General features: G+C 37.6%; 1 protein-coding gene and 1 long non-coding RNA gene across 2 annotated transcripts in view; one reads left to right on the top strand and one right to left on the bottom strand.

The window, feature by feature from the left end:
- Positions 1 to 3,155, bottom strand: part of LOC108505010 — an 11,968-nt gene extending 8,813 nt beyond the window's left edge. Inside the window, exon 1 of the long non-coding RNA XR_001877342.1 lies at positions 2,823 to 3,155. This is a non-coding gene — a long non-coding RNA (uncharacterized LOC108505010). The remainder of the gene's footprint in view (positions 1 to 2,822) is intronic.
- Positions 3,156 to 3,937: 782 nt separating this feature from the next.
- Positions 3,938 to 24,527, top strand: FAM92A1 (family with sequence similarity 92 member A1). Its single transcript, XM_017830591.1, has 10 exons — positions 3,938 to 4,087; positions 5,893 to 6,127; positions 7,765 to 7,833; positions 12,990 to 13,091; positions 15,036 to 15,041; positions 16,758 to 16,862; positions 18,109 to 18,222; positions 19,718 to 19,837; positions 23,722 to 23,820; positions 24,397 to 24,527. The coding sequence occupies exons 1-10, from the start codon at positions 4,056 to 4,058 to the stop codon at positions 24,415 to 24,417; spliced, it is 903 nt and encodes a 300-aa protein (XP_017686080.1). The 5' UTR covers positions 3,938 to 4,055; the 3' UTR covers positions 24,418 to 24,527.
- Positions 24,528 to 25,431: the final 904 nt, after the last annotated feature.

Raw genomic sequence — 25,431 nt, forward strand, 5'->3', positions numbered from 1 at the left:
TTTCCAAAAGCACCGTATGCCTTTGCTACCTGGTTTCTATTTCTCCATCGATCTTACCATCTGAGGAGATGAGGCTACCAAGGTAATTAAACTGTTGGACTGATTTGAGCTCTGATTGGCCAAAGTTGACTGAATATTCTGTTGATATTTTACATATATCTAGGACACACTCATTGATGAAATGTGAAATTCCAACCCAGAAAAATGGCTTTACCTTACCAATGGCTAAAGCATTCCCGAAATATTACAGAAGAAATTCTATTCCAGCTAGTGTTCTTGAAGTTTCCACAGACTCATGCATACTGTGTTTTTTCTATTTAGCATTGACAGGCAATTCTTCAACACTGTTGAAAACTGCTGGAGTTACATACTGTTGTTCAATATACCAGTACAGAGAATTTCCATGTGTTCATTTAAATCAGCAGGACTCTGTTGCTTATCCTCTGGATGAATATTGGAAAACACTGTCAATTGGATATTTCAGAGCTTTCTTATTTTCAGAATTTGTTATAAGATGTCATCATCTTTAGTATGTTATTCTGGAAACTTACTTAGAGGTAATGAGCAGGAAATTTGGCATTACTTTCAACAAAATTCTCCATAATTATTTCTAAACCACAGTACAAAAATATTTTTCCACTCCATGATTTATGCAGCTTGTGCTCTTGTACACTTTCTGATGACTCAATATTTCAACAGGCCCTCATGACATTATTTTCAACTTTCTGTGTGCAGCTGGAGCTGGTGGGCCACATATTCCAGGACTATCTATAGCATCATATGAAGAATTATTAAGTCAAATCATGTGTGATATCAGCATATACAAAATAAGATTTTTAATGTCTATGCCATGTACTATACTTCAGGACTGAAGCAGATTTACTTTTCAGTAACTGAATATGAGCTGTGATTCCTCTTTTGTGTCTTGTACCAATAACAACTACTTATTTGATTTTAATCACAAGTAACTTTTCCTTATTTTCAGTCTTTCAGCTTCTCATTAAGTGTCAATCTGTTTCTCATTGGCCCATAATTTGAAGCCAATAACCCTGTGCTTCTTACAAGTTTGTATAGCACCTCATACAACACCATTCTACTGTTTATTAAGAATTTCTAGCTATTCTGGAATTTGCTTTGCTGGGTGACCAAGTCTAAACATGCCTTAAGTAGCAGAATAGATATTTTCAACTTTCAGAGCTCTTAAAACTTGTGAGTGAGAGATCCTGCTGGAGTACAGGTCCCTGTGAAGAGACAAGACCACCTCAGGAGACCAAGAGATTGTCCAAAGAACATGTTAAGGGCAATGATTTGTAATTAAACACTTAAGAGCAGGATGCTATGTGAGTACAAAAACAGTGGGGGGAAAAAAACAAACAACTATATTTAACAGAATAAGCCTTGCTCTGGTATGTCAACTGTTTGCATATAGACTTAATTGGAACAAAGTAAAGAGAAGACTAAAATTGAATGGTATGTCTCAGAAAGTGTGAAGGGTAAACAATGTGCAGACAGTAGGAACTACATAACTGAAGGGGAATTTGGGAGATATTTCTGAAGTGAAAAAAATCTCACCTAAAAAAACCATCCAGACACATATTGTACTGCACCCTGATAACAAGCAATGAGATGTGGTAGAGACATGAGTGATAGAGTTGTAATTCAGTGGTAGTTGTGTGTAATGAGTAAGACCTAAGAGTAATAAACTCGGATCTTGCTACAGTGTGGGGAATTACAGGATTGCACATTAATAGTAGTGACATCATTATTTGCTATGTCATTTAACTGATTTATTAAATTATTAAAAAATGGTTAACAATAAACATTGTAGCCTCTCATTTCAAGCCTGCAATTGAGAGAAATTAAGACCTTCAGTTAGCTTGATGTCTCACCCTTGCATCCTCTGTAAGACATTTTGGAGTTAGATGTATTAGTCTGCCAAGTCCACAAGGGCTGCATACCTTTGGGGTGAGTTTTACCATTGATTTCACAAACTTGCCTAAGGCAAAATGGCAACATTTTGTTTTAGCTTATGTTGGTGCAAACCATTAAATAGGTCATTATTATTTGAAGAGTATTTTGCTTTATGTGAGTTAAAGCTTTGGTTTAAGTGATCTAAATAATCTACTTTCAGTAGAAAAATATGATAAAAAGTTTAAAGCCAAATCTTAACTGAATCAGTTTCTATTCATATGCTCAGGCAAGCCTATCAGATTTTCTCATGCATGTGTGGTAGTAACACCCACCTTCCCCCCCAGCTGACACGTGGAGATGACCAACCTTTTGTGCCCTCATTTTCACAGACTCCTCCATGGTGGGAATGAGAACAGAATGTCTTGGTCAACAGGGTCCTCAGCCAGTGGGGGCCTTGGCCCAGAAATATTTCTGGCCCATGACCAGGTATGACCAGGGGCCCTGACCTGACCAGGTTACCCGTGGGGGCCCTGCCGGACACCACCTGGGTGTGATTTTCCTTGGAACAGTGGGTCTGTGAGGAGAAGCCCTCCTTTAAGGGCTGGGAAGCCAGCCCAAAAAGACTTAAAAGGGCTGACTGCCTTACCTCTCTCTTCTGGGTGAGTAATTATTTTCCCACTAGATATACCTGAGTGATCCTTCAATCCTTGGATCTTTTGGGTACCGTTTGAGTGAGAAGCTTCATATGCATTGTGTGTGTGTGTGTGTGCACACTTTGTGTAGTAAAATAATCCTGACAGGTACACCAAACCTGTAACCTGACAGAAGCCATTGGAGCACCATCATTACCCACCTTGTTCACTAGTTTCGGCCATTGTACTTAGTTGCGAATTAAAGTTTGACTTTGTTACCTGAGTGAAGTTGTTGTCTTGTACCTCCGTGACAGCATGCGAACAGTTGTCCAAGTCCTTAGCTCTCGTGGACCGCTGTAATTTCGGGTGGGTTTGTGTTGAACACAGCACAATTCCCTCCTTCCCCCTTTAAAAGCCTTTTCTGCGTTAGTCTCACACAGCACCTGCAGGGACTCTGACACAGGCTCATGCCCACACAGTCACAAAGTCACATTCCCACTACATTACCTCTACAGAGAGGGGAGTTGGGGTTTTTTTTTTAAGGTTTTGAATTTTGTTTTTTCTTTTCTTTTTTTTTTTAAAGACCTTTCCCATGGCTGCCCAACCTCAGTGGCTCTTCCTCAGGTGGAAGACCTGTGGGCCACATCCCCTGGTACTGCTTGTCACTTGCCAAGGCTAGACTTCTTTTTTTTGTGAGACAGGCTTGAGCCTTCTGGCTTTCTGCTCCTGCACCAGTCCAGGCCTTGGTACTGCACTTGTCCTGGCACAGACTCAGTCCCTGCCCTTGGGCCAGGCTCAGGTGTGGGGCTCTGCACACCCTGAGGGTCACCTGCAGCACCTGGACAACTCCAGTCCCTAGTTGTTTCCCCCAGGGATCACAGAATCACAGAACATCCTCAGTTGGGACCCACATGGATTATCGAGTCCAAACCTTAGCTCTGGACAGGACCATTCCCAAGAGTCACACCAGGTGCCTGAGAGTATCATCCAAAAGCTTCTTGAACTCTGTCAGCCTTGGTGCTCTGTACAATTACCTGAAGGGAGGGTGTAGCGGGGTGGAGGTCGGTCTCTTCTGCCAGGCAACGAGTGACAGGACGAGAGGAAACGGTCTTAAGCTGTGCCAGGGGATGTTTAGGTTGGACATTAGGACGAACTTCTTACAGAAAAGGTGATTAGGCATTGGAATGGGCTACCCAGGGAAGTGGTGGAGTCACCGTCTCTGGGGGTGCTCAAGGAAAGACTGGACGTGGCACTTAGGGCCATGGTCTAGCTGACATGGTAGCGCTCGGCCACGGGTTGGACTCCACGATCTCAGACGACTTTTCCAACCTAACGGATTCTCTGATCCCGTGACTTCCCTCACGGCACCTCCCGGGGGCGGAGCTGCCGCAGCCCGTCCCGCAGGCGGCGGGCGGTGTCCATGGAAACAGAGCGCACGCCGAGCGCCGCCTCCTTCCCTCCTTCCCTGCTTCCCGCCGGGCCGCCGCCGCCGCTTCCACCGCCACCGCCATTATGATGCTGCTGGGCCGCGGGCTGGACGCCAGGTACGGGGCGGGAGGCCCGAGGGAGCCCAGGGTGTTGCGGGGGAGGAGGCCTGGCCGCGGGCAGGGCACCGGGGGATGGCGCGGCGGTCGGAGGCCGATGCGGGCCCAGTCCCCCTTAGCGCATCTGCCCACCCCGTGCGGTGGGGCCGCCTCTGCCTTTCTCCGGTAAAGGCCGCAAAACTTTTCTAGGCTTAATGTGCTTTGCAGAGATGAAGTAAAGATGTGCCGATATTTATTTGGGCCTCTCGCAGATGATTTTGTGACCAACTCTAAGCGATCATGAATAATGACGGGGGAATAAAAATTTTAACACCTCTATATAAATAAATGCAGTGTTTCATGTCTCCAAATTAAATACTACTTGCATGGGAGTCTTGTGAGATCTGAATTGTAAAGAGGGTGAGGAAACGTGCTTAAGGCTTCCCCTTGGGAGGGGAACGTCCTGACATGAAGACCTTCCAAGAAAATAGAATGTACCTTTAACTGAAGATCTTATCACGTAGTATTAATTTTGAAAACCAACTTTGTTTGTACTTCATGAAATTCTTCCTTTCTCACTCACTGGGTGAAACCTTCACTATTCAAATGGTTCTGTGCTCCAGCATGTTCTGGAGGACTGAATAACTTACTAGGATTTTTTTTTCCTTTAATGAAATCTCTTTTTAACAGTCCCCTAGACTGCTTGCCATGAAGCAATGCAACTGGGATTTTGCCCATAGTGTAACTTTGGCCTGAAATACTTTTCCTGAAGTAAAAGTGTTCCTTGCTTGAATTGACTGCATTATTGTTCATTCTCAAAATACTACATTTCTTCCAGTTTTTCTGATCTTCACGTGTCCCGATAGGAAGTCAGTATTTAAATATTGGTCAGCAATATTGAAGTAGCTTAAGGATATGAAGGAAGTTTTTGTTTCTGCCCCTTGCCAAGACAGTGGTATGAGTGAATTCTCTTGCTGAGAATTCAAGCGCTTCACATGAATAGTCTTGTCTTAGACTGTGGAGACTTCTTAGGACCCAGTATGTGGAAGATACTGTTAGCTAAATTGTCTTGTAGCTGACTCAGTCTGTCAACAAAAACTGGCATGAATTCACACAACCATCAAATGATATAGGAATAGGAAAGCAAAATACAAAGTGAAATACATGAATTATTGGAATTACTTATCTAGATCATTAATAATGAAACACACAGGCATTTGGATCAAATAAATTAATTAGATTTCTGTAATTTAAAAGCAAACAATTTATTAGTGTTGTGAATGTCCTTTCGGTGGTACAGAGTGTTCACCTCTGTACTTGTGTCCATTCACTTTTCTTCTTTAATTCTCAGCAATATTTGTCCTTCGTGCTGCTGACCAGGAGCAGATTGGTACCTGTTCATGATTTAAAAACCATTTAATACCTCTGCTGCCTAATTTCTCCAGATTTGTCCTCTGCTGCCTAATTTCTCCAGCCATTGACTTGCCAGTTTAGCTTGCAGACTCGTGCAGGAAGCAGTGGTCTTGGGAAGGTCTTGATTGAGACTTCAGGTGTTACCACTGTGTTAGTAATAATACCAATAGTAATAGTGAGCTTTTGCTTAAATACAGTAAGAAAACTTCCAAGCAGATTTTTGTGATTTGGGGTTTCCTCTCTTGAATCTTTAAGTGTAAATCCTGCTTTTTTTTGTAGTTAATTTGTTATTTGTTCAGAAATAAGCACATAGTATGTCAGACTGTTACAACATTCTCTTTTTAAAAATAAATTTCTGGTTTGCACTGATTTGTGCCCTTGTTATTTTTTACTTATTTTCCTTTGGTATCCAGGGACAATCAGACTCGACAAATACAAGATGCTGTTTCAAATGTGGAAAAACATTTTGGTGAATTGTGCCAAATATTTGCTGGATATGTACGTAAAACTGCCAGACTACGAGACAAAGCAGATCTTCTAGTAAATGAAATATATGCATATGCAGCCACAGAGACACCAAACTTAAAAGTTGGACTGAAAAACTTTGCAGATGAATTTTCCAGACTTCAGGATTATCGCCAGGCAGAGGTACAAAATTAAAGCTGTACATGTTGTGTTTGCCATCTGAACTTTTCAGTTACTTCTCTTTGATTAAAAGGAGAAATATATACTCTGCAATCACAAGAAAACATAGGAGAAAACATTTCTAAATATATTAGTGTCTGAGCAGGGTAGGCTGCCAAAGTATTCATCATTTACCCCCCTAACAAATAATGAAAACTGCCTGCAATTAGTCCTGTTGAAGTCAGCGAAACTATCCCTACGAGCACTCAAAGTATTTGAGACAGAGCAAGTTTTTTAATGGTCTTAGACTTTGGATTGTGATTTATGGTTAATAAAGTGTTCTTTTTATTTGTGTGACTCGAGTTGTCTGGCAGCAGCTGAGGTAAAATCAGTCATTTTCCTTTTGTTGAGTCTTATCAGAAATAGTATGGAAGAGAATGGGCACTGGTAGCCACACTGAGATGCTGTCAGGGACCACTGCAGATTTCTTAAGTTTGTAGTTTAACACTCAAAGTACAAACTTGATTTGGACAATGTGTGACTATATAGTCACATGTCTGCTAGATGAGTGAGAGTGTAAAGGAAGGTGTTTATGCCACTTACACATCTATCTGCAGGGTCAGTCAAACTGTAACGTGTGATGCAGAATTCCAAATACTGTGATTTAAGACAAAATAAATTCATTCACATGGACTCAAACTAGTTTTTGGAGTATGTATCTATACTTTCAGTAGAGTGTAGAAAATTACCATTTATAGTTTTGAACAGCTAAGACCCACTAGAATTCAAAAAAGAGACGGAAGTAACATGCACTTCATTCAGAGCCTTACTGCCCTAATCCTTTGTATTTTATTGGCAGTTCAAGTGAAATTGTTTGACAGTGTACTGGTAGAGTGTATAAAGGAAAAACGTTTGCTCAGTTGACATAAATTTTAGCCCAGTTTAGAGGGACCTGTACGTTCCTAATAGAGGTATGCACCTTGTCCTAATCTGGCCCATCTGGCCGAGCAGTGGGCCAGATGACTCACTGGTCCATAAGTCATTGGCAGCTTATGCTGGTGCTGCTTGGACAGCGTTCTCAGGTTTGATGAGCAGGTCTTATCCTATTGCCTGTCTGACCATATGTAGCTGTTTTTCTAAGTAGGAGAACTGAAACAAAATTTCAGATGCACTCACCTGTGAAAGCATTCGTGCCTTTTACACACCCTGTTATTGGTATTTTTAGTGCATTCAGTACCAACAATGCAAGAAGTGTTACATTTTGTACAATATATTTGTTAGCAAAGATGGCTTAATCCATGATCCATCAGTAAGTGTAGAGCAAAACATTGATCTTAGATAGAAAGTTACACATCTCCAAGATGCAGTGTTTGATGTATTTAGTACTCAGTTGTTAGAATCTCAGTGTTTCATTTATCCTGATGTATTTCTAATTAAGAAAAAAGTAATTCCACTAGAAATCAGCTTGATCTCCTCAAAATACAAATTGCTTATTGCCTAATGTACTTGACTATAGTTTTTACAATATTTTTAAAACTATCCCATTATTTTTTCAGCATATATGGACTAATTCCTAATAAGATGAGTCACTATTAATTGTTTCCTGTTTCTGCACACCATAGATATGGATGATTCTAGTGGCCTTGTGATTTCTTTTGTAGGTCGACAGGCTTGAAGCCAAGGTTGTTGAACCTCTGAAATGTTACGGGACCATAGTGAAACTTAAAAGGGTAGGTTAAGCATCTGTTTTCTCACAAGGTACATTTCAGTGTTCTGGCCGCTCAGTTGAAAACTTCTGCTTTAGGGGGCGAATGGTTCTGATATTTCATATTGCAATAATCAGTCTAACTTAATTATGTAGTGGTACATCTAAATTGAAGCTATATATACGTTGGAGAAAGAAGCTTTAGTGTGAAGACAAGGATATTCAGGCTCTTTGAGCACAAGCAAATGCTAAAAAAAAGGCATTGTGGATAATGTGAAACTTATTGGATAGTGTCATTCATTATTGTTAGGGTTTTTTTATTATTATGATTATGATTATTACCACTATTATTCAGATTTCCAAAAGGTGAATTATATGTAATGCTTTTGCCTCTTAGTCATCAATACGCTGCCTTTAGCAGCTTTTCTAACTCAGAATTCCATTCTACATTAAAGTTCATAATTTAGAAGACACATTTGAAACTGATATATAGGTAGTGGCCTAAATCCCTCTCTGTCCTGTTAAGTCATCATGATGACCTGAAGATACACAAAAATCTGAGGTCTCTTCATTCACTATATTTTAGAAACAGTGTTTATAGGGGTTTGAAATGTTCCCTTAAAATATCTGAAAGTTTCTTTCCTCCAGGAGGGAAAAGCTTGAGCAAGTAACTTTCAATAAGCAGATACTAGTTTATAGGACAAAAGCAGATCTTTGTAATACTTGTGTATTACACAGAGAATACCTTAGTCCTGTAAACTCAAATCTGTAATTGATGTCTATCTGTATCATAGTCTATATAAATCAAAATATTAAATTATTCTTCTTTGATGATATTTTACATACTGAAATCTTACAGTGTGTTCATCATGGTTAATTTGAGTATGTTGTGGCATTGCATCTCAAACTAGCATTTTTCATATGTTTTTGTTCTGTATCTTTTTCATATGGTGAAGAACCGAGTACAGTGTGTGGAACTTACCGCATAGCTACCTCACTTGGAGATTGGAGAAACAATTGTGAAGGAGATGCCTCCTGCACTTGAGTGGGATTACATGTGGTGGTCCTTAGCAGAGTTGTAGACTATAGAGGCTAGAATCTGGTATCCTAATAGTCATTATAAAACCCAGTTTGTGAGATCTAGAACTGAGTATTCCATGGGATATAAATGTTGAGGGTGGAAGACAAGCTTCATGTGTTTGTGGCAGTATGGTTGCTGAGGAGACACAGAGCACTACAGCAGTGCCTGGGGTTTGCAAAACATTGAAGGTGCATTGCCACTGATAGCCAGTAATGCTGAGGACAGAAGCAACTGAAGCCAGGTCATCCCTTGCAACACTGAACGGAATTTCCTGTTGTCTTTGCCTTTCAGAATGCCAGAAAGCATTGCATAATGTTTATTTCAGCTACAGTGAGGAGTACAAGAGTATTCTTAAACTGTAGGTGGGATTAACTATTTTTGTCAACACACCTTTGAACTAAGATTTTGCTAAAGACGTAGGCCATTAAATGATTATTTTTTCCCCATTGCACATTAACGATAAACTGTGGTTAAAATTTCAACTGTCTAGTTATCATCTCTAAACACTGGGACATCTTTAGTGAAAAAGAAAGTTTTGTGACTCTTAAATTTAGCACAAGGTGTAGGACTGCTTTACCTGTAACTACCTTAGCTAAGTAAAACCTGTTAGAACATGTCATTATGACACTTTCTATAAAGGGAATGTTCTCACTGTTACTTACTTATTGGAACTGTTCCAGGATGTACACAAGAGTACTTCTGTGTACATCCTTATCTAAAAAGGACTGTTGCTATTTCTGTGGCATAAGACATCAATGTCCTGTGCTACTAAATGCTTTAAAGAGGCCCAGATAATGAGAGTAGTGTTGTCCTTTAATTGCTAATGCAATAAAATTGTTTCATTCACTTGTTCCGGTTTCTGATGCCAAATAGCTTCAATGGACATTAATATAGTGTTCTGTAATGTACCTTAATATAGTGTTCTGTAATGTACCTTAAATGTAGGATTTTAGGATTTCTTTCTGTTTCATTGTTCTGTATATCAGTCTTGACTTTTCTGCTTTTTGGCAACTCTGTTCCTGGCTCCTTTTCTTCATATAAAACAGGACATCATAAAACCAAGGTGATCCACATGCGGAAGAAAGGATTGGTTTGCTTTAATAACTTCAGTGACTGAAGCAGGTAACAGTACAGTGATGAGGCTCTGTCAGCTCACTGTCTGGTGGACAGACTGTAGCTGTACTTCTCTGTGGCTTGAAATTAGATGGGTGACCAGTGTTCTTACATGTGACTTGAATTCATAGTTAAAAGCCAGAGGGACTCTGAATAATTTTCTGTTCTCTCTACCTGTCCTTTGACTTGTTGCCTATTCCATTCCATTTCTCCTCGAGTGTAATTAAAGCATATTTTCCAAAAATATGTCAAAGCTTGGTCTGAAGACACTGAAGGGGAATGAAGGACTGTTTGTAGTAGTAGGTGGTGAGTTTGTGGTGTATTGTTTTAAATTAAAGACTTCTCCTAATCTCTGGTTCTTGTTATATGTGCCACTGAGATGAAAGCTCTATAATGCTCTGGTTTTTTCTGGATGAAGGTATTTAGATGCTAGTAAAACCAATCTTTCATTTTTTTTCTGTTAGGTAATAATGTACACCTTGATTCTTTCACCATAATCACATTTTTCCCAGCTTTTTAATATTTTTACAGGGTTTTTTTCTGCACCCTTTTCAGTTTTTCAACATATTAGACAAAATATGTTGACTGTGACCTGCCTTTGTACATCCAAAACTTGTGTATAGCTTCACCACTATAGCCACAGTAGCACTAATTCTTTATCAGGCATTGGTTAGTAGAGAAGTATGTTTCATGGTGGCTGATGCTACAGAAAACAGAGGTAGAGGAGGGAACTGTAAGTATTTCCAAAGTCACGACATGTTAGAAAGAACATACTGAATTTTGTAACAACTCTAGAACTTTGCATCCTCAAGTACACTCTGCATGAAAGTCAGAACCCTTTTAGCCACAGCTTGAAATCTGATTGACTGTTTTAGATGGGCCTAGAAGTCAGTGCTGTTAACAGGACTTAGTCATTAAATAACACTAAACATGCAGCTGTGAACATTAGATACAAATCTGTTTTGTTCTGTTCCAAAAATAAATAATTCTTCCCTTTCTCTACCTTTAAAATTTAAAACTCAAACCAATAAAACAATAAAAAAAATTCTGTTATTGCTTTTCTTGTAGCTTCATGGTTTTGATAAAGGGAAAAGCCCTTTCCAGCAGTGTTTTGGATGACCCTTAAGGTGGTGTAAATTCCCTTCTGAAAGAATAGCAGTAAAATTAGTTTTGATGGGCTAAAGATGCAATAGTTATTATTATCAGAAACCAGCTTTGTCCCCCTAAAGGGGAAGCAAAATGAGTCATACACAAGGACATATAGACAGACAATAAAGACAGAAACAAGGAGGAAACTGCATTTTTTGACCCTGACCTCATGTACAGACACATTATTGAAGGAACACAACACTGTAAAACTTGGCACGCTTGTGCGTGTCACTGACAAGTGATTGGTCACAGGGTTACAAAACCTGCTGAGAGACGCGTCCTTAGTCGCATATCCTTCTGGGTAAAGGAGACATACAAGCATATTAAAACTCTGAAATCCAAGGAAGGAGCACAGACAACTTCCCAATACAATAGTTTCTGATAGCCCTAATTCCCTCCATTCTGAAGTAGTAGATAAATGGGAACTGGTGTTTTTAGAGAAAAGAATGGTTTGAAATGTATACCCAACTTCTGGCTCAGATTTTGTTAAGACTTCTGGCTGTATTTCTGCTTGTTCTAAACTACTGCTCCTTTAAATTGAAGCCATCAAAGTGTATGTTATTTCTGATACCAGGGTCAGGGAAGTGATAAATATCTGACTGATAATCTTAGATCCCATGAATGCCAAACACTCTGCAAAACACAGTTTTATAGCATGAACAAAAAGTTGAGACTGGTAGATAAACGTGATTAAATTGTCACAGATCTTCCTGAAGTACGTCCTACTTCTCCTTTGGAAATGAGGAGCAAAAATATTTATCAGCAGTTTCTGCCTTTTCTAAATCAGTAAGTTTCATCTTCTCCAGCTACATCATTAGTAGGATGTGTTTTGTTTCAAATGGTTTTAAACACCTTACTAACTGCATATATAAAAATACGCAGTTCAACCCTTTCAGCCATAGATTTTATATTTCACACCTTGAAATCTGTGTAGCACAGAATTATGGAGTTGTTAAGGTTGAAAAAGATCTCTAAGATCATCCAACTGTTAGCCCAGCACCACCATGTTCACCACTGAACCATGTCCCCAGGTGCTGTATCCACATCTTTTGTGAACACTTCCAGGAATGGTGATTTTACCATTTCCCTGGATAGCCTATTATGACTGACCACCTCTTCAGTGAAAAAAATTTTTCTATTATTTAATCTAAACCTCTCCTGGTGCAGCTTAAGACTGTGTCCTTTCCTCCTGTCACTCGTTGCCTGGGAGAAGATACCAACCCCCAACCTGGCTACAGCGTCCTTTCAGGGAGTTGTAGAGAGTGATAAGGTTCCCTCCATCCTCCTTTTTTCCAACCTGAACACACCCAGATCCCTGAGCCGCTTCTCATCAAACTTGTGCTCCAGACCTTTCACCAGCTCTGCTGTCCTCTGGACAGGTGACAGCAGTTATGTTTTCTTCATAACTTCTGACTGGTACTGGCTGCTTCCTGCTTTGTTATTTTTCTTACTGATATATTTGATGCCACTTTTTATTTCTAAATGGCACCTTTATTCTAAGTCAGGAACAGGCCTGCCTTCTTACTGCTTTGGGGATCTCAGCTTTTGACCATCTGCTATACTTGTCATGAAAAGCTGTGAATGTATTTTTCTTCCCCACATTTTAAATTACAGTGCATGCTATAGGGAGCTGTGCAAGGTTGGGATTGTGCAGCACTCCCTTGGTTCCCACTGACTTCTCTTTCAGAGGATCAATTAACAGGATAAGATCTATAAAATCTGGTTTTGTTTAAAGCAGAAGTTTTGTCCGTTTTCTAGGCAATGCATGTATGAAGGGAAGTGTATTTTGTATTACCCTAGTTTCATTTTAAACATGTCTAAAACATTTTTATTTCCAGGATGATCTTAAAGCAACTTTAACAGCAAAGAACCGAGAAGCCAAGCAGTTATCTCAATTGGAAAAGACACGTCAGCGGAATCCATCAGATCTACACATTATTGTATCCTATTTTTCTAGTCACTATGAGAAATATTTTTAAAATTTCTTGGGAATGAAACTATTGTGTTTAGAAAGCAGTAAGAAAGTAGTAGTAGCAATAAGTGTCCTTAGAAGGATTTTCTCCAATGTCAAATCGTTTCTTAAACTTTATGATGAGTTACAGCTTATAATAGCTGTAATTGAATTCTTTTTTAATTGAACAGAAACTATTTTTTGATATGTTTATGCAAGAGAGGTAGGCATAGTTTACATCTAGGAATTTGGAAGTTTTTGAAAATAAGTGTAACCAGACAACTTTTTTTATTTCTGTGGATTTCTTGTTTTATTGTTTTTCTTCCTGTCATTTTGGTAGTTGTTGTGCTTCCTTGGATGTAGATGGGGTATGAGTTTCCTCCAAATGCATGAAGTGTGAAAGGAAAAGTTGTTATTCTGTTAGTAGCATACTCAACTAGACTACTTTTCCTTTCCAAAGACCAGTCACCTTCCCCAGTACACTATTCTGTATCAGAGGGAAAAATTAAGCCCCCACAGAACTTCCATTAAAATCTCACTGAAGTCTCAAATTCTGAAGCAATCAGAATATAGGAAATGCCAAAACAAAGAGGATCAAGGGAATCCTGCTTCAGTCCCTTTATGCCTACATATGTCCCTTTATGCCTACATAAAGCATCTAAGTTCATGATGATGTGCTGTTTACTTTTTATTACACTTTAGTGCTGGACTCAGGAGTTAAGCAATCCTATTCTTAGTTGGATTTTATCAACTTTATTTCAGAAACTAGGATCTTTAGTGACTGGGGCATGGGAGTGTAGGAAGCAAAAATGATTGTGATGGTCAAGTGCCACACAGGAGAACTACATTTTATTTTTGTCTCTGCCAAAGAATTCACATCTAATATTAATCAGATCAGTTAGGTCAAGTGATAACTAATTTGAATGCCTTCTGTAATAAAGACAGATGCATGTCAGCTATATAGTTAGAACTTGAGCTGTGATGCAAAGTTCTCTTCTGTTGGAATTAGGAGAGTAAACTGTAACAGTAAGCTTTCTCCCCAGAGGGACACTGGTCACATTTTTCTCCCTCTTGAGCAGTAGTTTTTTCATGGGAATGTCACTGGCACCTAGTTAATTTCTTCTTACTGTTTGCTAAGCTTCTCACAAACACACCTCTGTGGCTTAGCTTCTTGTAACACCTGTGCTTTCTTTAGTTAAGGCTTTGCCTGAAGAGTTATAAAATCTCAGTACAGTCTGCTTTTGCATATGGCCAAAGGCACCAAACACTCTGTATTTGCATTTTAAAGTGATTGACACAAAATGCGTGAAAAGGTATTAGGAGCAGAAATATGTTCATTTGCTTTTGGGGATGTGTGCATGTCAGCTTTCAGGTCTGAGAGAGGCTTCACGACATTGGAGCACAGTAGTTGGGCTCCTGCAATGCTTCTCTTATGGTCAAGCAACTATGATGTTGCAGCAGCAAACAACTTTGGCCCCAGATAGCAAAGGATCTGTACTCACTCCCATCTTACAAAATGGGGGTGGGGGTGGAGGTGGGAGGGTAGTACTGCTTTGAAAAGAAAACATTACCAAATTTTTAAAAATATGAAAATACAATTTTTAATCAATTTTTTTTCCCCTGAAATAGTCTACCTAGGTTGTTTAATTTTTTTATTTTTTTTTTTTTAATAAATAACCAAATCCTCAGTCCAAGACAAACAGCTGTCCTGAAATGTTTTGGTCTGGATACTTGAATTCTAGCAAAGCTGTAACAAACTGTAATGTCTTAGAGCCAGAAGCTTCAAACAACATAATAGTAGCACTAAGTATACAGAAGTTTTGAAATAACTAAGGTAAATAGTTCACAGCATATTAAAAGTAGAAGTGAAAATGCATACTTTAATGAATATTGGTTGTTACATTGCCATTTTTTCCTTTACTAGTATTTCCAGTCACAGGTGAGTGTTTAGAAGAGAAAATATCAAACTGCTGTTGTGCAAACTATGGACGCTCTGTGACTTTAGACATTTCACTCTACAACAGAGAGAATTCCTTTCCCAAAGCATCTGCACACAAAAATCTGGCCAGTCTATTTAAGATGTATTGAGATGTATTTGATTATCATAGAAATAACATAATGTATTTGTATGTGTAATGGCTGCTTATGCAGCTTATGCTGCCTTCACTTACAGGGAGTAACTGACTGAACCAATTGAGAATACACAAAATGTCTTTTCTTACTCTGTTTCCCTCCTGTGTTTTGGGCAAAATCAAGAAAGAGAGGTGAACAGGTGACCTTATGTACTACTAAACATTGTTACCAATTTTTTTTGCCCAGTAATGGTGGCAGAATTGTGTCTGTGACTTTAAGCTGTTTTTGAAAGATTGTTTCAATTTGATAATCCTGTAATACAAGGTTACCAGATTGTAATCAAAGAAGTCAACAGAGCATTCCTTATGCATTAGGTTTCCATATGTGTGACACTAAAAACTAGATCACAGGAACTGGACCTGTGGTGCCTATTTAAAAAAAATTTCCTCTCTTAAGTTACAGTTTTTTAGATATGGGAAGAATCCTACAACTTGATCATAGACAATACTTGGTCCATGTCCTATTTTCAAATCTCAGCACAAAATAGATTTGTGATGATACTCACTGAGTGAGCCTATAAGTATTACTAGTATATGATGTTTGACCAGTAATCTATGGAAAATTACATAAGTTTAGACCCAAATTTTGTAGTCTTTGAGTGCAAGCTCTTACATCTGTACATCATTATTTTGTAGTAGTACACAGTTCTCAGACTTGGCATAACCAGAACAGTTTCAAGATCTTTATTTAAATGTTAGTGTGCATTTTATAAAGTTCATAATTATATGTAATCAAAAAAACTATCTAAATGCTTTTTGTAGTAACAAAATAAGGAAAACTGTGTATTTATGTGTTAGGGATTGGTTGATGTGTCCCCATCTCAGTGCCCTGTTGAAGATGTTTACTATAAAATATCTTAATAATACAAAAATACTAAAAATATGAAATACCTGAAATGCTTTTGGATCTAGAAATTATAACAACTCTAGCCTGCAGATTGAGATATTTACAGGATAAATGCATTACTTTCAGCTGCTGCTCTAATTGTCTATTTAAATAATATACAAAAACTTAGTAAGATGAGGTTCAGCACAGGACACTGGAAGAGATTCCTTAAGGTTGATCTGCTCTTGAAAACAAGCGTGATCTTTTCTGCTCATCCACCGCACTGGCACGTGCAGTCCTGCCTTCTCCTTTGCGCAAGCTTAAAAAAAACCAAAACAAACAAGAACTTTTCTGAAGGGTAATCCCTTGTGCTGGGTTAAGTACCTGGCCCCAGTCCCTGTGTTGTCAATGGGGTGTCAGGGCTGGCTCAGTGAAATTATCAGATGATTATTACAGAAAACGGATCAGGGCAGAGGGACCTTCCTGACTGGCTGCAGCTGTTCATTTTTCATGTTTCACATCAAAGTAACAACAGTGTAGGAGGCATCTTTATATGTTTATTAAGCAACAGATTTACAAATACTGTAACACAGATATGTAGTTTTGAAAACCCAGACTTCAATGTTTTCATGGCAATTGGAGCAAATAGCTTTGTATCAAATACAAGACTAATTTCACCTCTGTGTTACTTTACCAGGCTGAAAGTGAACTGCAGAGAGCAACACTGGATGCTACTCGAACAACGCGGCAATTAGAGGAAACTATCGATAATTTCGAGAAACAGAAGATAAAGGATATCAAAGTATGTGTGCTCACATTTCAGTATGTGATATCAATTTTATCTTGCATAATAAAATTACTATAGTTAAGTCTTGCGCAAGATTAGCAACATTTAATATTCACTTAAATGCAAATCTTGTGGTATTCATGAATATTTCAGAATCACAGAATTGTTAGGGTTGGAAGGGACCTCTGGAGATGATCAAGTCCAATTCCCCTGCCAAGACAGGTCACCTAGAGCAGGTTACACAGGAACGTACATAATCCAAATATGAGGAAATCTGAAATTAAAAAATCAGTTCATTACTCTTCCAGTTTTTGGAATTGAAAATTTTTGTGTCTCCAGTTGTTTAGTGTCTGCACCGTCACGAGTTGCTATATTCTACTTCACTAGTAGCTGCATGTGTTAGTGGAATGATATATGTGGATTAATATCAGCAGAATTAACAGAAATAGTGATAAGTAAATAATATATTTATCCATGCTGAAGTATGCATATGTTACTGTAGTTAAAAGTTTTACTGATGCAAAAAGCACAAAATGTTCAGTGACTGCAAGCAATGAAAGCTTTCATTTCTCTCTTAATGTCAAACATTAAGTGGCGCAAGTCCCAAAGACTACAGTGACTGAAAAACACTTTCATTATGTGATCTCATTTAATTATAAAATTGCTTTAGTCATTTTTTTTTGGGGGGGGAGGAGACAGACAGACAGTCTAAACAGGAAAGAATGAAAGATGGTTGAAAAACCCAACCAAACCAACCAGTACTTGATATTGGAGTAATATGAAAAAGATTGTGATTTCTGAAGTTGTCATAATTGTGTGGGGGTTTCAATATATAAAGAATATTTTATTATGTAAAATATATAAATATTTGTAAATTATAGATATGTATAGAATTTACAGATAACTTCCCCCCAACCTGTTATAAAAGATTGTCTTCAATAAAGCAAAAATCCACCAACTACATCTTGTAAATACATACTGGGGATTATCACTTTTCACCATGACGTTATTCCTAATGAGTCTCCTCTTCACTTTTCAAGCATTTACTTAGAATTTATAATGAAATAATAACAACTGCATAAGTGATAGCCCAGCCAGCATTTACGTTTAATTTCTAAAATTCAGGTCTGACTACTTAAAAGTACTAAGTATTGTGCAGTTATTTGTATCATAGAAATACCAAGTACAGAACTTAGTAATTTTTTGAAGTGGAAATGTACTTTATTGGATTAAGAAAACCTTTGTTTTCGTTTGCTTTTAGAACATCTTTTCTGAATTTATAACTATTGAAATGTTGTTCCATGGGAAAGCTTTAGAGATATATACTGCTGCCTACCAAAATATCCAAAATATTGATGAAAGTGAAGATTTGGAGGTAAGAGTGATGAAGATTTGCTTTTCAGTATACTTCCTACCTAAAAACAGTTTTCACACTTGGGCTATACATGTCCCAGGCAGAAAAATGCAACATATGTTTCAGGTTCCCAGAACAAACTTCTTATGTATATCAAGCCTTTTTTTGCACTTCTCCAGCAAAAGCATACAGGTTTATAATCTCAGAAAACACAAACAAACAGAGAACAACTGCAGTGGCAATCTAATCTTTCCCACAAAACACTGGTAAGAGATTTTTCTGAAATTACCTGCTTCTCCAAGCTCAGGTAATCACAGTTCTTAAAGAATACCTCTGCAGTGAATCTTGCTGTAAAGATGTGCATAGAGAAAATCCTACACTGCTCTGATCAGATGATCTAAAGACTAATTACTGCATTAAAAAATCTACTGGGTTTTTTTTGTCTTGTGGCAGTTACAACTTCAAGTCACCCCTTCTCCTCTATTGAGTTATAGTCTCTCTGTCCCAAGACTTGCTTTTCAGTCCTTTTTTCATTCTTGCAGTTCTTCTGGATGTTGGGCCTTTAAACTGAGTATCACTAAAATGTATGTTGTATCTATATATTCAGCTTGTCAAGAAAGTTGGATCATTTTCAGTCTTCTTCTGTAAATCCTACAAGTCTTGATTTTATTTTGTTCATGACATAGCTCAGGATCAAGTATTCAGTTAGTGCAAGACACAAAAAATCATGATTCTTCAGTGGCAATCACATTTGAGACTACTCGGTAATTTTGCTTCATTTAAACTATGCCATGGCAATCTTGTACTATTGTAGTTTCACGATTAAAATGTCATGTGGCACCAATTCAGAAAAATCTTTTAAGTCAATACTTTGTCTTTCACAACCAAATTTCTAATCTCATTTTACCTGTTAATTGGACAATTATTTACTTTCCATAAAAATACTGACTGTAATCTGCCATCTCCTTGACTTTATTAAAGTCTTGCATGAATAGCTTTATTGGAAATAACTTGCAAATATAATGGATGTTACAGTCTCCTCTGTATTCTAAGAGGTTTCCCAAATTTTTCTCGAGCTGTTTGTCTCCTGAACATTTCAAGTAAAATTTTTCTGATGCGTCTGTGACTGTCAGCAAGGAATTCCTTGTGAAGGGGCTAAGAGTTCATCTTTCTGAGAAATGGAGAACCTGAAGGCAGTTGCTGGGGTTCATACCTCTAGGTTAGCCTGAAACTCAGCTACATATCTTGGTGAGAAACTCTTGCAAGTTTTCCGTGTGTAAATGCCCTCAAGTCTCTGAAGAATGTTTACTTTGACCACATAAGTATGTTGATGTGTCTCAGGTTGAGAAACGATGTTGTTTCAGCCAAAATTGATCAATCCAGACTACAGTTGATGCATATCTTTAGATCAGGTTTCATTGACCAATGCTGCATTTCTGCTAGCTTCAGTCTAGGTGATTCTTAGCTTGCAAGCTGTATCATGGTACCTGAGTCACAGCTTTCTCCATTTCAACAGGTTTTTCGGAGCTCACTTTATCCATCGGACTATCAGTCTCGCCTAGACATAGTTCGTGCAAATTCCAAGTCCCCCCTGCAAAGAACTGCCTCCTCAAAATCTTCATTGAGGACAGTACAGGTAAGAAAGAAAAATTACAACTACATGATAAAATCACTGTATTAAAGCTCTACTTAAGATAGTATTTTAGCTAGTGTACATGGATCCACTATCTTCACTCAGTTCATGACAGTCAGAAAGGTAAAGAAAATTTCAAGGGCATAAATATCATATTAAGCTCTTAATAATGCAGCTTTATCATTTGAGAGAAAAGAAAAATTCAGCTTTTAAAGCTGTGTTGCTTACTTTTGAAAAATGCCATTTCCAGCAATACTATTTCTCCATCAACAAACTATGGCATCTCACAGAGAAAACATCTAGGAGCTTATTTGAAAGAGAAGTGACATTCTTTAAATAACACTTGCATATTATTAGTCTCAGTATCAAATTCTAGAGTGTGACTTCTCTACCAGATCCTAACTCAGATTAGTGATATCTTGTAGCAACAGAGCAAACCCATGACCAACAAACTTTTCCCTTTATAATCTGAAAATTCAGAGGAGGCGAGGAAAAGGAGGATGATAAAAATGAGTGAAACAAATGGAAACAGTGCCACTGGTTTTGGATCAGCTACCTTGCAATAGTCTTTGGCACTTGTTTGCATCAGTAAACTTGCAGACATTGCAAAATGGCTAAATTATTTTTTCTTTATTGCAGCCATAATCCTGTAACTACAATGATTCTTACCAGTGTTTCAGCTAAGACAAAGATAGCCACATTTAAAATGTAGATGTGTTACTTTTCTTCTTTCAAATCATGCATTGATACTGTAATAAGGAAAAGTTATCTTGACTTCATACACATTTTACACCTTCGCAACACAGAAAGGATCAATTATTACAGTTGAGCTATTCTGTTGAAAGTGAGTTAAGTCATCTGAAAAGATAAAAGAACCCAGTGCTTCAGTGCATGAAATACAACCTGGACTCGGAGTAACCCACCAGTCTTCTCTATCAAACAAGCAAATTTCATGTTCAAGCTACTTTAGAAAATGTGAGAGAGAAAAAAAAACCCAAAGCAACAGGAAACTGAGTGTATGTACACTGATTTCTCCCAGAGATGGAGTGGAACTCCATTTTAACTAACTTGCAAGTTTACCTAGACTTCTCTCTTAGTTATAACTTCAGATGTTAATGTTCTCATAACATCTCACTGGAATATCTGAAAAGAACAGGAAGTCATCTAGACCTAGAGGGAAACTGCAATACATTTCAAAATAATGTTGTCTTACGTGGCTGTGCAGTGTATCTGCAGAGGATCATATGGCAGAAAAAAAGCGGTGGAACATCCTACTAATGCAGTCACTAATAGGGCAGTGAAGAAGGGGCAGGCAGCCTGTTCCATTCACTCCCCATGTGCCCTTTCTGATTCTGCAAACAGCGCATTGTTGAATTACACTAAGAGCTCTAATCTCTGGAACCCACCAAACATCTCATGAGAGAAAAAAAAAGCTGTATTCAGAAAAACCTTCAGGTGACTTGTTTTCTCTTTTCTGGGGATCTTTCACTCCCAAATTTTTCACAAGTCTAGTTTCCTGCTACATAGTAATCCCTTACTAACTGTAAGGCAGCACTTGAGAATTTCCAGTGCAAAGCAGTATAAACAATATGGTAAGCAGTTCACAGAATCACTGTGCCTAGGGCTGTGAGGTGGGGGAGGACAGACAGACACATTCATGCCAACACTAACCAGTAGGTGGGGGACGTGAGGGAAGTCACTGCATACCAGATGGGATAAACTGTGCCACTAATACAGTTCAGGTCTTTCAGAAGATTTAAGGCATACTATCCTTGAATTTATTTCTGGTTCTGTGGACTAACTTTCTGTATTATTTGTATGTTAAAAACATAAGTAGTTCTTGAGCTTGATATATTGTTTCACAAAGAGCTACTGCCTTCATTTTGCACTTTACTTGGCAATTTAGCCTATCATTTTGTTCTACTGATTCAAGTTGGTATATGCTGTACTTTTAGAATATAGCAGAAGAAAATGACATTTTCTAGATATTTTAAATCAAACTTATGTAGTTATGTTTTATCTACATGCACTTAATATAACAAACTGTTTTGCACTGACTCTCTAGGACAGCAAAGTATCATTCTAACAGTTACTGAAAATGTCTGCATCTGAATGCTCCAAAACTGCCCACTGCCCAAGACATGAGGAGAGGATTACTATGCTTTCTCTAGTAACACCTGCAGTGAAACATGGAACTGAACAGCTTAAGCAAGAACAGTCACCACACCTACATGCAAACTCATAGAATTAATCTTCACGTAAAATTATTTATGAGCAACAAACTATCAGATTTTTTTATTATTATTATTTTAAATTTTTTCAGCATGAAGTAATCAAAAATTAAATTTTCAAGTACCGGTATGTTCTAGCTCTATGGCACAATAATGTGGATTTAAACTGCCTAATTTCCTTACCACTATCAGTGATAATATTTAACATACTATTTAGTTAATTACAGCACAGTCAGAGGTATTTGAGTAGTGAGCACAAAACCGCCATAAAGCCAAAACCAACACCTCTTATTTCAGGAAGGGGAAGGGGAACTTTTCTTCAGAAATATGACGCAAGTTCCTTTTAAGAATTTGAGATACTCTTAACTAGAAAAAAACCAGGAAAATTAGTCTATCCCATTGAAATGACACTACCTTAACAAGGTCAATCTGCAGCATTCCTTGATCACTAATTACAAATCAGTGCTATTGTCTTTTTTTTTCTTTCATAGAATGAGATTGCTGTTTTAGGCATTTCAGCTCAAGTTAACCCAGCTTCATCCAATGACTAACTGCATTTTCTATTACGTTCAGGAATTTGTAAGCATTTGCTTGAAGCTAAATTATGTACTTTTTGAGCATCAACAAGACTAAAGATTTTTCTGCTTTCAGTAGTTCAATGACTGCAGTTTGCTTTATGCACACACAAAAATCTTGTTACATACATGGCTGTATGAATTATAACATCTCAGAAGTCAATTTAATAATGAGCATTTAAGGACTTTTAAAATAAGGGGCTGTTTATAAAAAAAGGCATGTTCTGTCTTCAATACAGAAGTTTTATTATATCACTGTATGTGAGAAAACACAGAAAATATAACCAAAATTAGAGCTGCAGATGCTCTTAAAGAATTGCTGAACCTGAAATCATTTTTCAAAAGCATTCCAGATGACTTGGATAACTAATGTTCTCTTTCTCATGGGGAAAGAAAAAGAACGCCATATATCCTACATTAAATTGTAAATGTTGCATTGTCTGTGAAGAATCTATCTTCAATAGGAATTAGATTGAACCCTCATTAGAAAAAAGTACAGATTGCAGAATCTGTCAGATGAGATGAAAGCTTGGCAGCTGCCACTTGTTTTTAATGTTTGATGAACCAAAGAAAGGAGACTGATGTCATTCTGAAGGGCAAGCACTGATGGGCAGGGAAAGTTGTTCATCTGTGAATGAAGACTTTTAATAGTTTGTCTAATTCATTCTCAAAAAAAACCCCCTAGAGCAGCATAGTTTTGAACTTCTAACTGGAGGTCTGATGTCTTCAAGATTAGGCCCTAATACTCATCTTCAGCCTGCTGTCTCAACAGCCAACCCAGGAACAAACATCTTGTTGATTTTAGCATTAATTGGATCAAAGTATAGTTTTCCCAATCCTATAATAGTTGTCATGACTATGGGGATTTTTTTAGCTTTTAAAAATCATTACAGCATTTTTATTCTGTGTCATGTATCTTTTCACTGGCTTGCACGTTATGAAGGGTTAAGGGACAAACAACTTATGCACTCCCCCAAACAAAAAACTATAAATATTTAGACTGGAAATGCCAACAGATAATTGTTTTTCTTTGAGGAGAAAAAACACTTGATTTACTTCTGCTGGGTTTTTGTTTTGGCAGATTTCCCGCTGTATGCTAAGAAGAGATGAAGAAGAAGAGGAGGAAGATGAGGATGAGGAAGAGGAGGATGAGGAGGAAGAATTTGATGCTACTAAGGAAGTGAGATAACAAAGCTATTCTAAGAGAGGGTTTTTATTAAGGGGGAAAAAAATCCCTTTACCTAAAGGCTTTTGTGTGTTGATGAAAAATTTCACTGAGGCTGTATATTTAAAATTCTAACAGGAACAAGCACTAATTCTAGAGTGCTGGACAACAAATGACCAGTTTCAAAGAATGGAACAAAATCTGCTGAAAATGGACAATTTCAGTAGCTAGAAAATGAAATATTTAAATAGAATCCTGTATTATATTTGCATAAATATTGTATTGCAGTCATATTTGCTTAAACTTACATGAACAGTGTCCAAAAACTGCACTAAGCTGACAAGCAGTTATGAACATAAGGGTTTGCTTGTAACTTTGCCAATATATTACCTTATTCTCTAGCTAAACACCTCTTCCATTTAGTAAGTCCTCTAGCTGTACCTGTCATGACTGGGTTTAATATCCTAAATGAACTGCAGTAATCAAGAAACTGTTTGCAGCAACAACATTTTAAGATTTCACTTTGTTACGCACCTTGCATGGCAGAAGGCAGGGTGAGGTGTATTGTTTTCTTGTTTTCATTTTCCTCAGGCTTTCCTCAGGCTAAGATGACTTGATTCCTTTACACATAGAGAATCAATGCTCATAAATAAGGACCGAGCCCAGTATCTACGTTTATTGCTGCTTTGCTTTTAAATAAAAGTGCCTTCATGATAAAACTAGTGGATATTTTATGTAGTTGATGTTTATTATATTAGTTGATATGCTAGAGAGTTCAAATTTCACGTGCTTAACTACATGATTCAGTTACTGATTCCATCAAACATACAAGAAATTACACATTTTGAGTGTAATTTCTTATTCTGTTTGGAGATAGTGATACACATGTTCATTTTTTAACAGTGTACAGTTGTTTGCCAGAAAGCCACTACCACACTGTTCATCTCCAGCTTTAGTTAAAGAGCGAACGCATGCATAAATATAGAATTTAAACTTGTCACTAGGAAAAAAATTTCAAGTTATGGAATAAACCAAAAAGTGCATTTATAGTATTGATGCATACCTATTCTGATGTGAAAAAACAACTTTTGCCAAAATTAATGTGATGGAAATATAAGTGAAAATGTCACAATGAAGGGTTCTGTTTTAAACCCAGAAAATAATTTTACACCAGAATTACATACTATTGACATTATACAACTGTTGACAAAGAGTAAATACAAATGAGAACAACTTTAAAACTATCTAGGTAACCAATTCCCATCTATTTCAGCAACTAAGGCACTTCTAAATATTTGTATCACAACATCAGAATTATGGTGGTCACCACTTTACCATTCCATACTCAATGAAGTAGTCCATCTCCAAAACAGATGGCCAACTTCATAACAATACTAGGCTTTCATATCATATACATACATGCAAACAGTGATCGTGTACTATGCCTTGAGAAAGGAATGCTGAAAAAAGGCAGCCATGTTTAATTAATTCCCCCCTAAAACATTAGTAGCTAGGGTAAGAATGAGGGGTTTGTTTTCCTGAGCAGCTTCAAATTCCTTCTCACTACCTCACAAAAAAGTCAACTTCAGGAATTACAGGAAAACTTCCAGGAGAAATAGAGTGTTG

This window comes from Lepidothrix coronata, unplaced genomic scaffold (genome assembly GCF_001604755.1).
Source record: "Lepidothrix coronata isolate B3197 unplaced genomic scaffold, Lepidothrix_coronata-1.0 Scaffold181, whole genome shotgun sequence".
Lineage (NCBI taxonomy): Eukaryota > Metazoa > Chordata > Aves > Passeriformes > Pipridae > Lepidothrix > Lepidothrix coronata.

What these genes read in the sequence shown, in the direction of transcription:
- FAM92A1 (XM_017830591.1), top strand. Translation starts at nt 4,056, where the DNA reads ATGATGCTGCTGGGCCGCGGGCTGGACGCCAG. An exon ending in GGCCGCGGGCTGGACGCCAG is followed by an intron (nt 4,088 to 5,892) that starts GTACGGGGCGGG and finishes TTTGGTATCCAG; the next exon opens with GGACAATCAGACTCGACAAA. An exon ending in CCATAGTGAAACTTAAAAGG is followed by an intron (nt 7,834 to 12,989) that starts GTAGGTTAAGCA and finishes TTTTATTTCCAG; the next exon opens with GATGATCTTAAAGCAACTTT.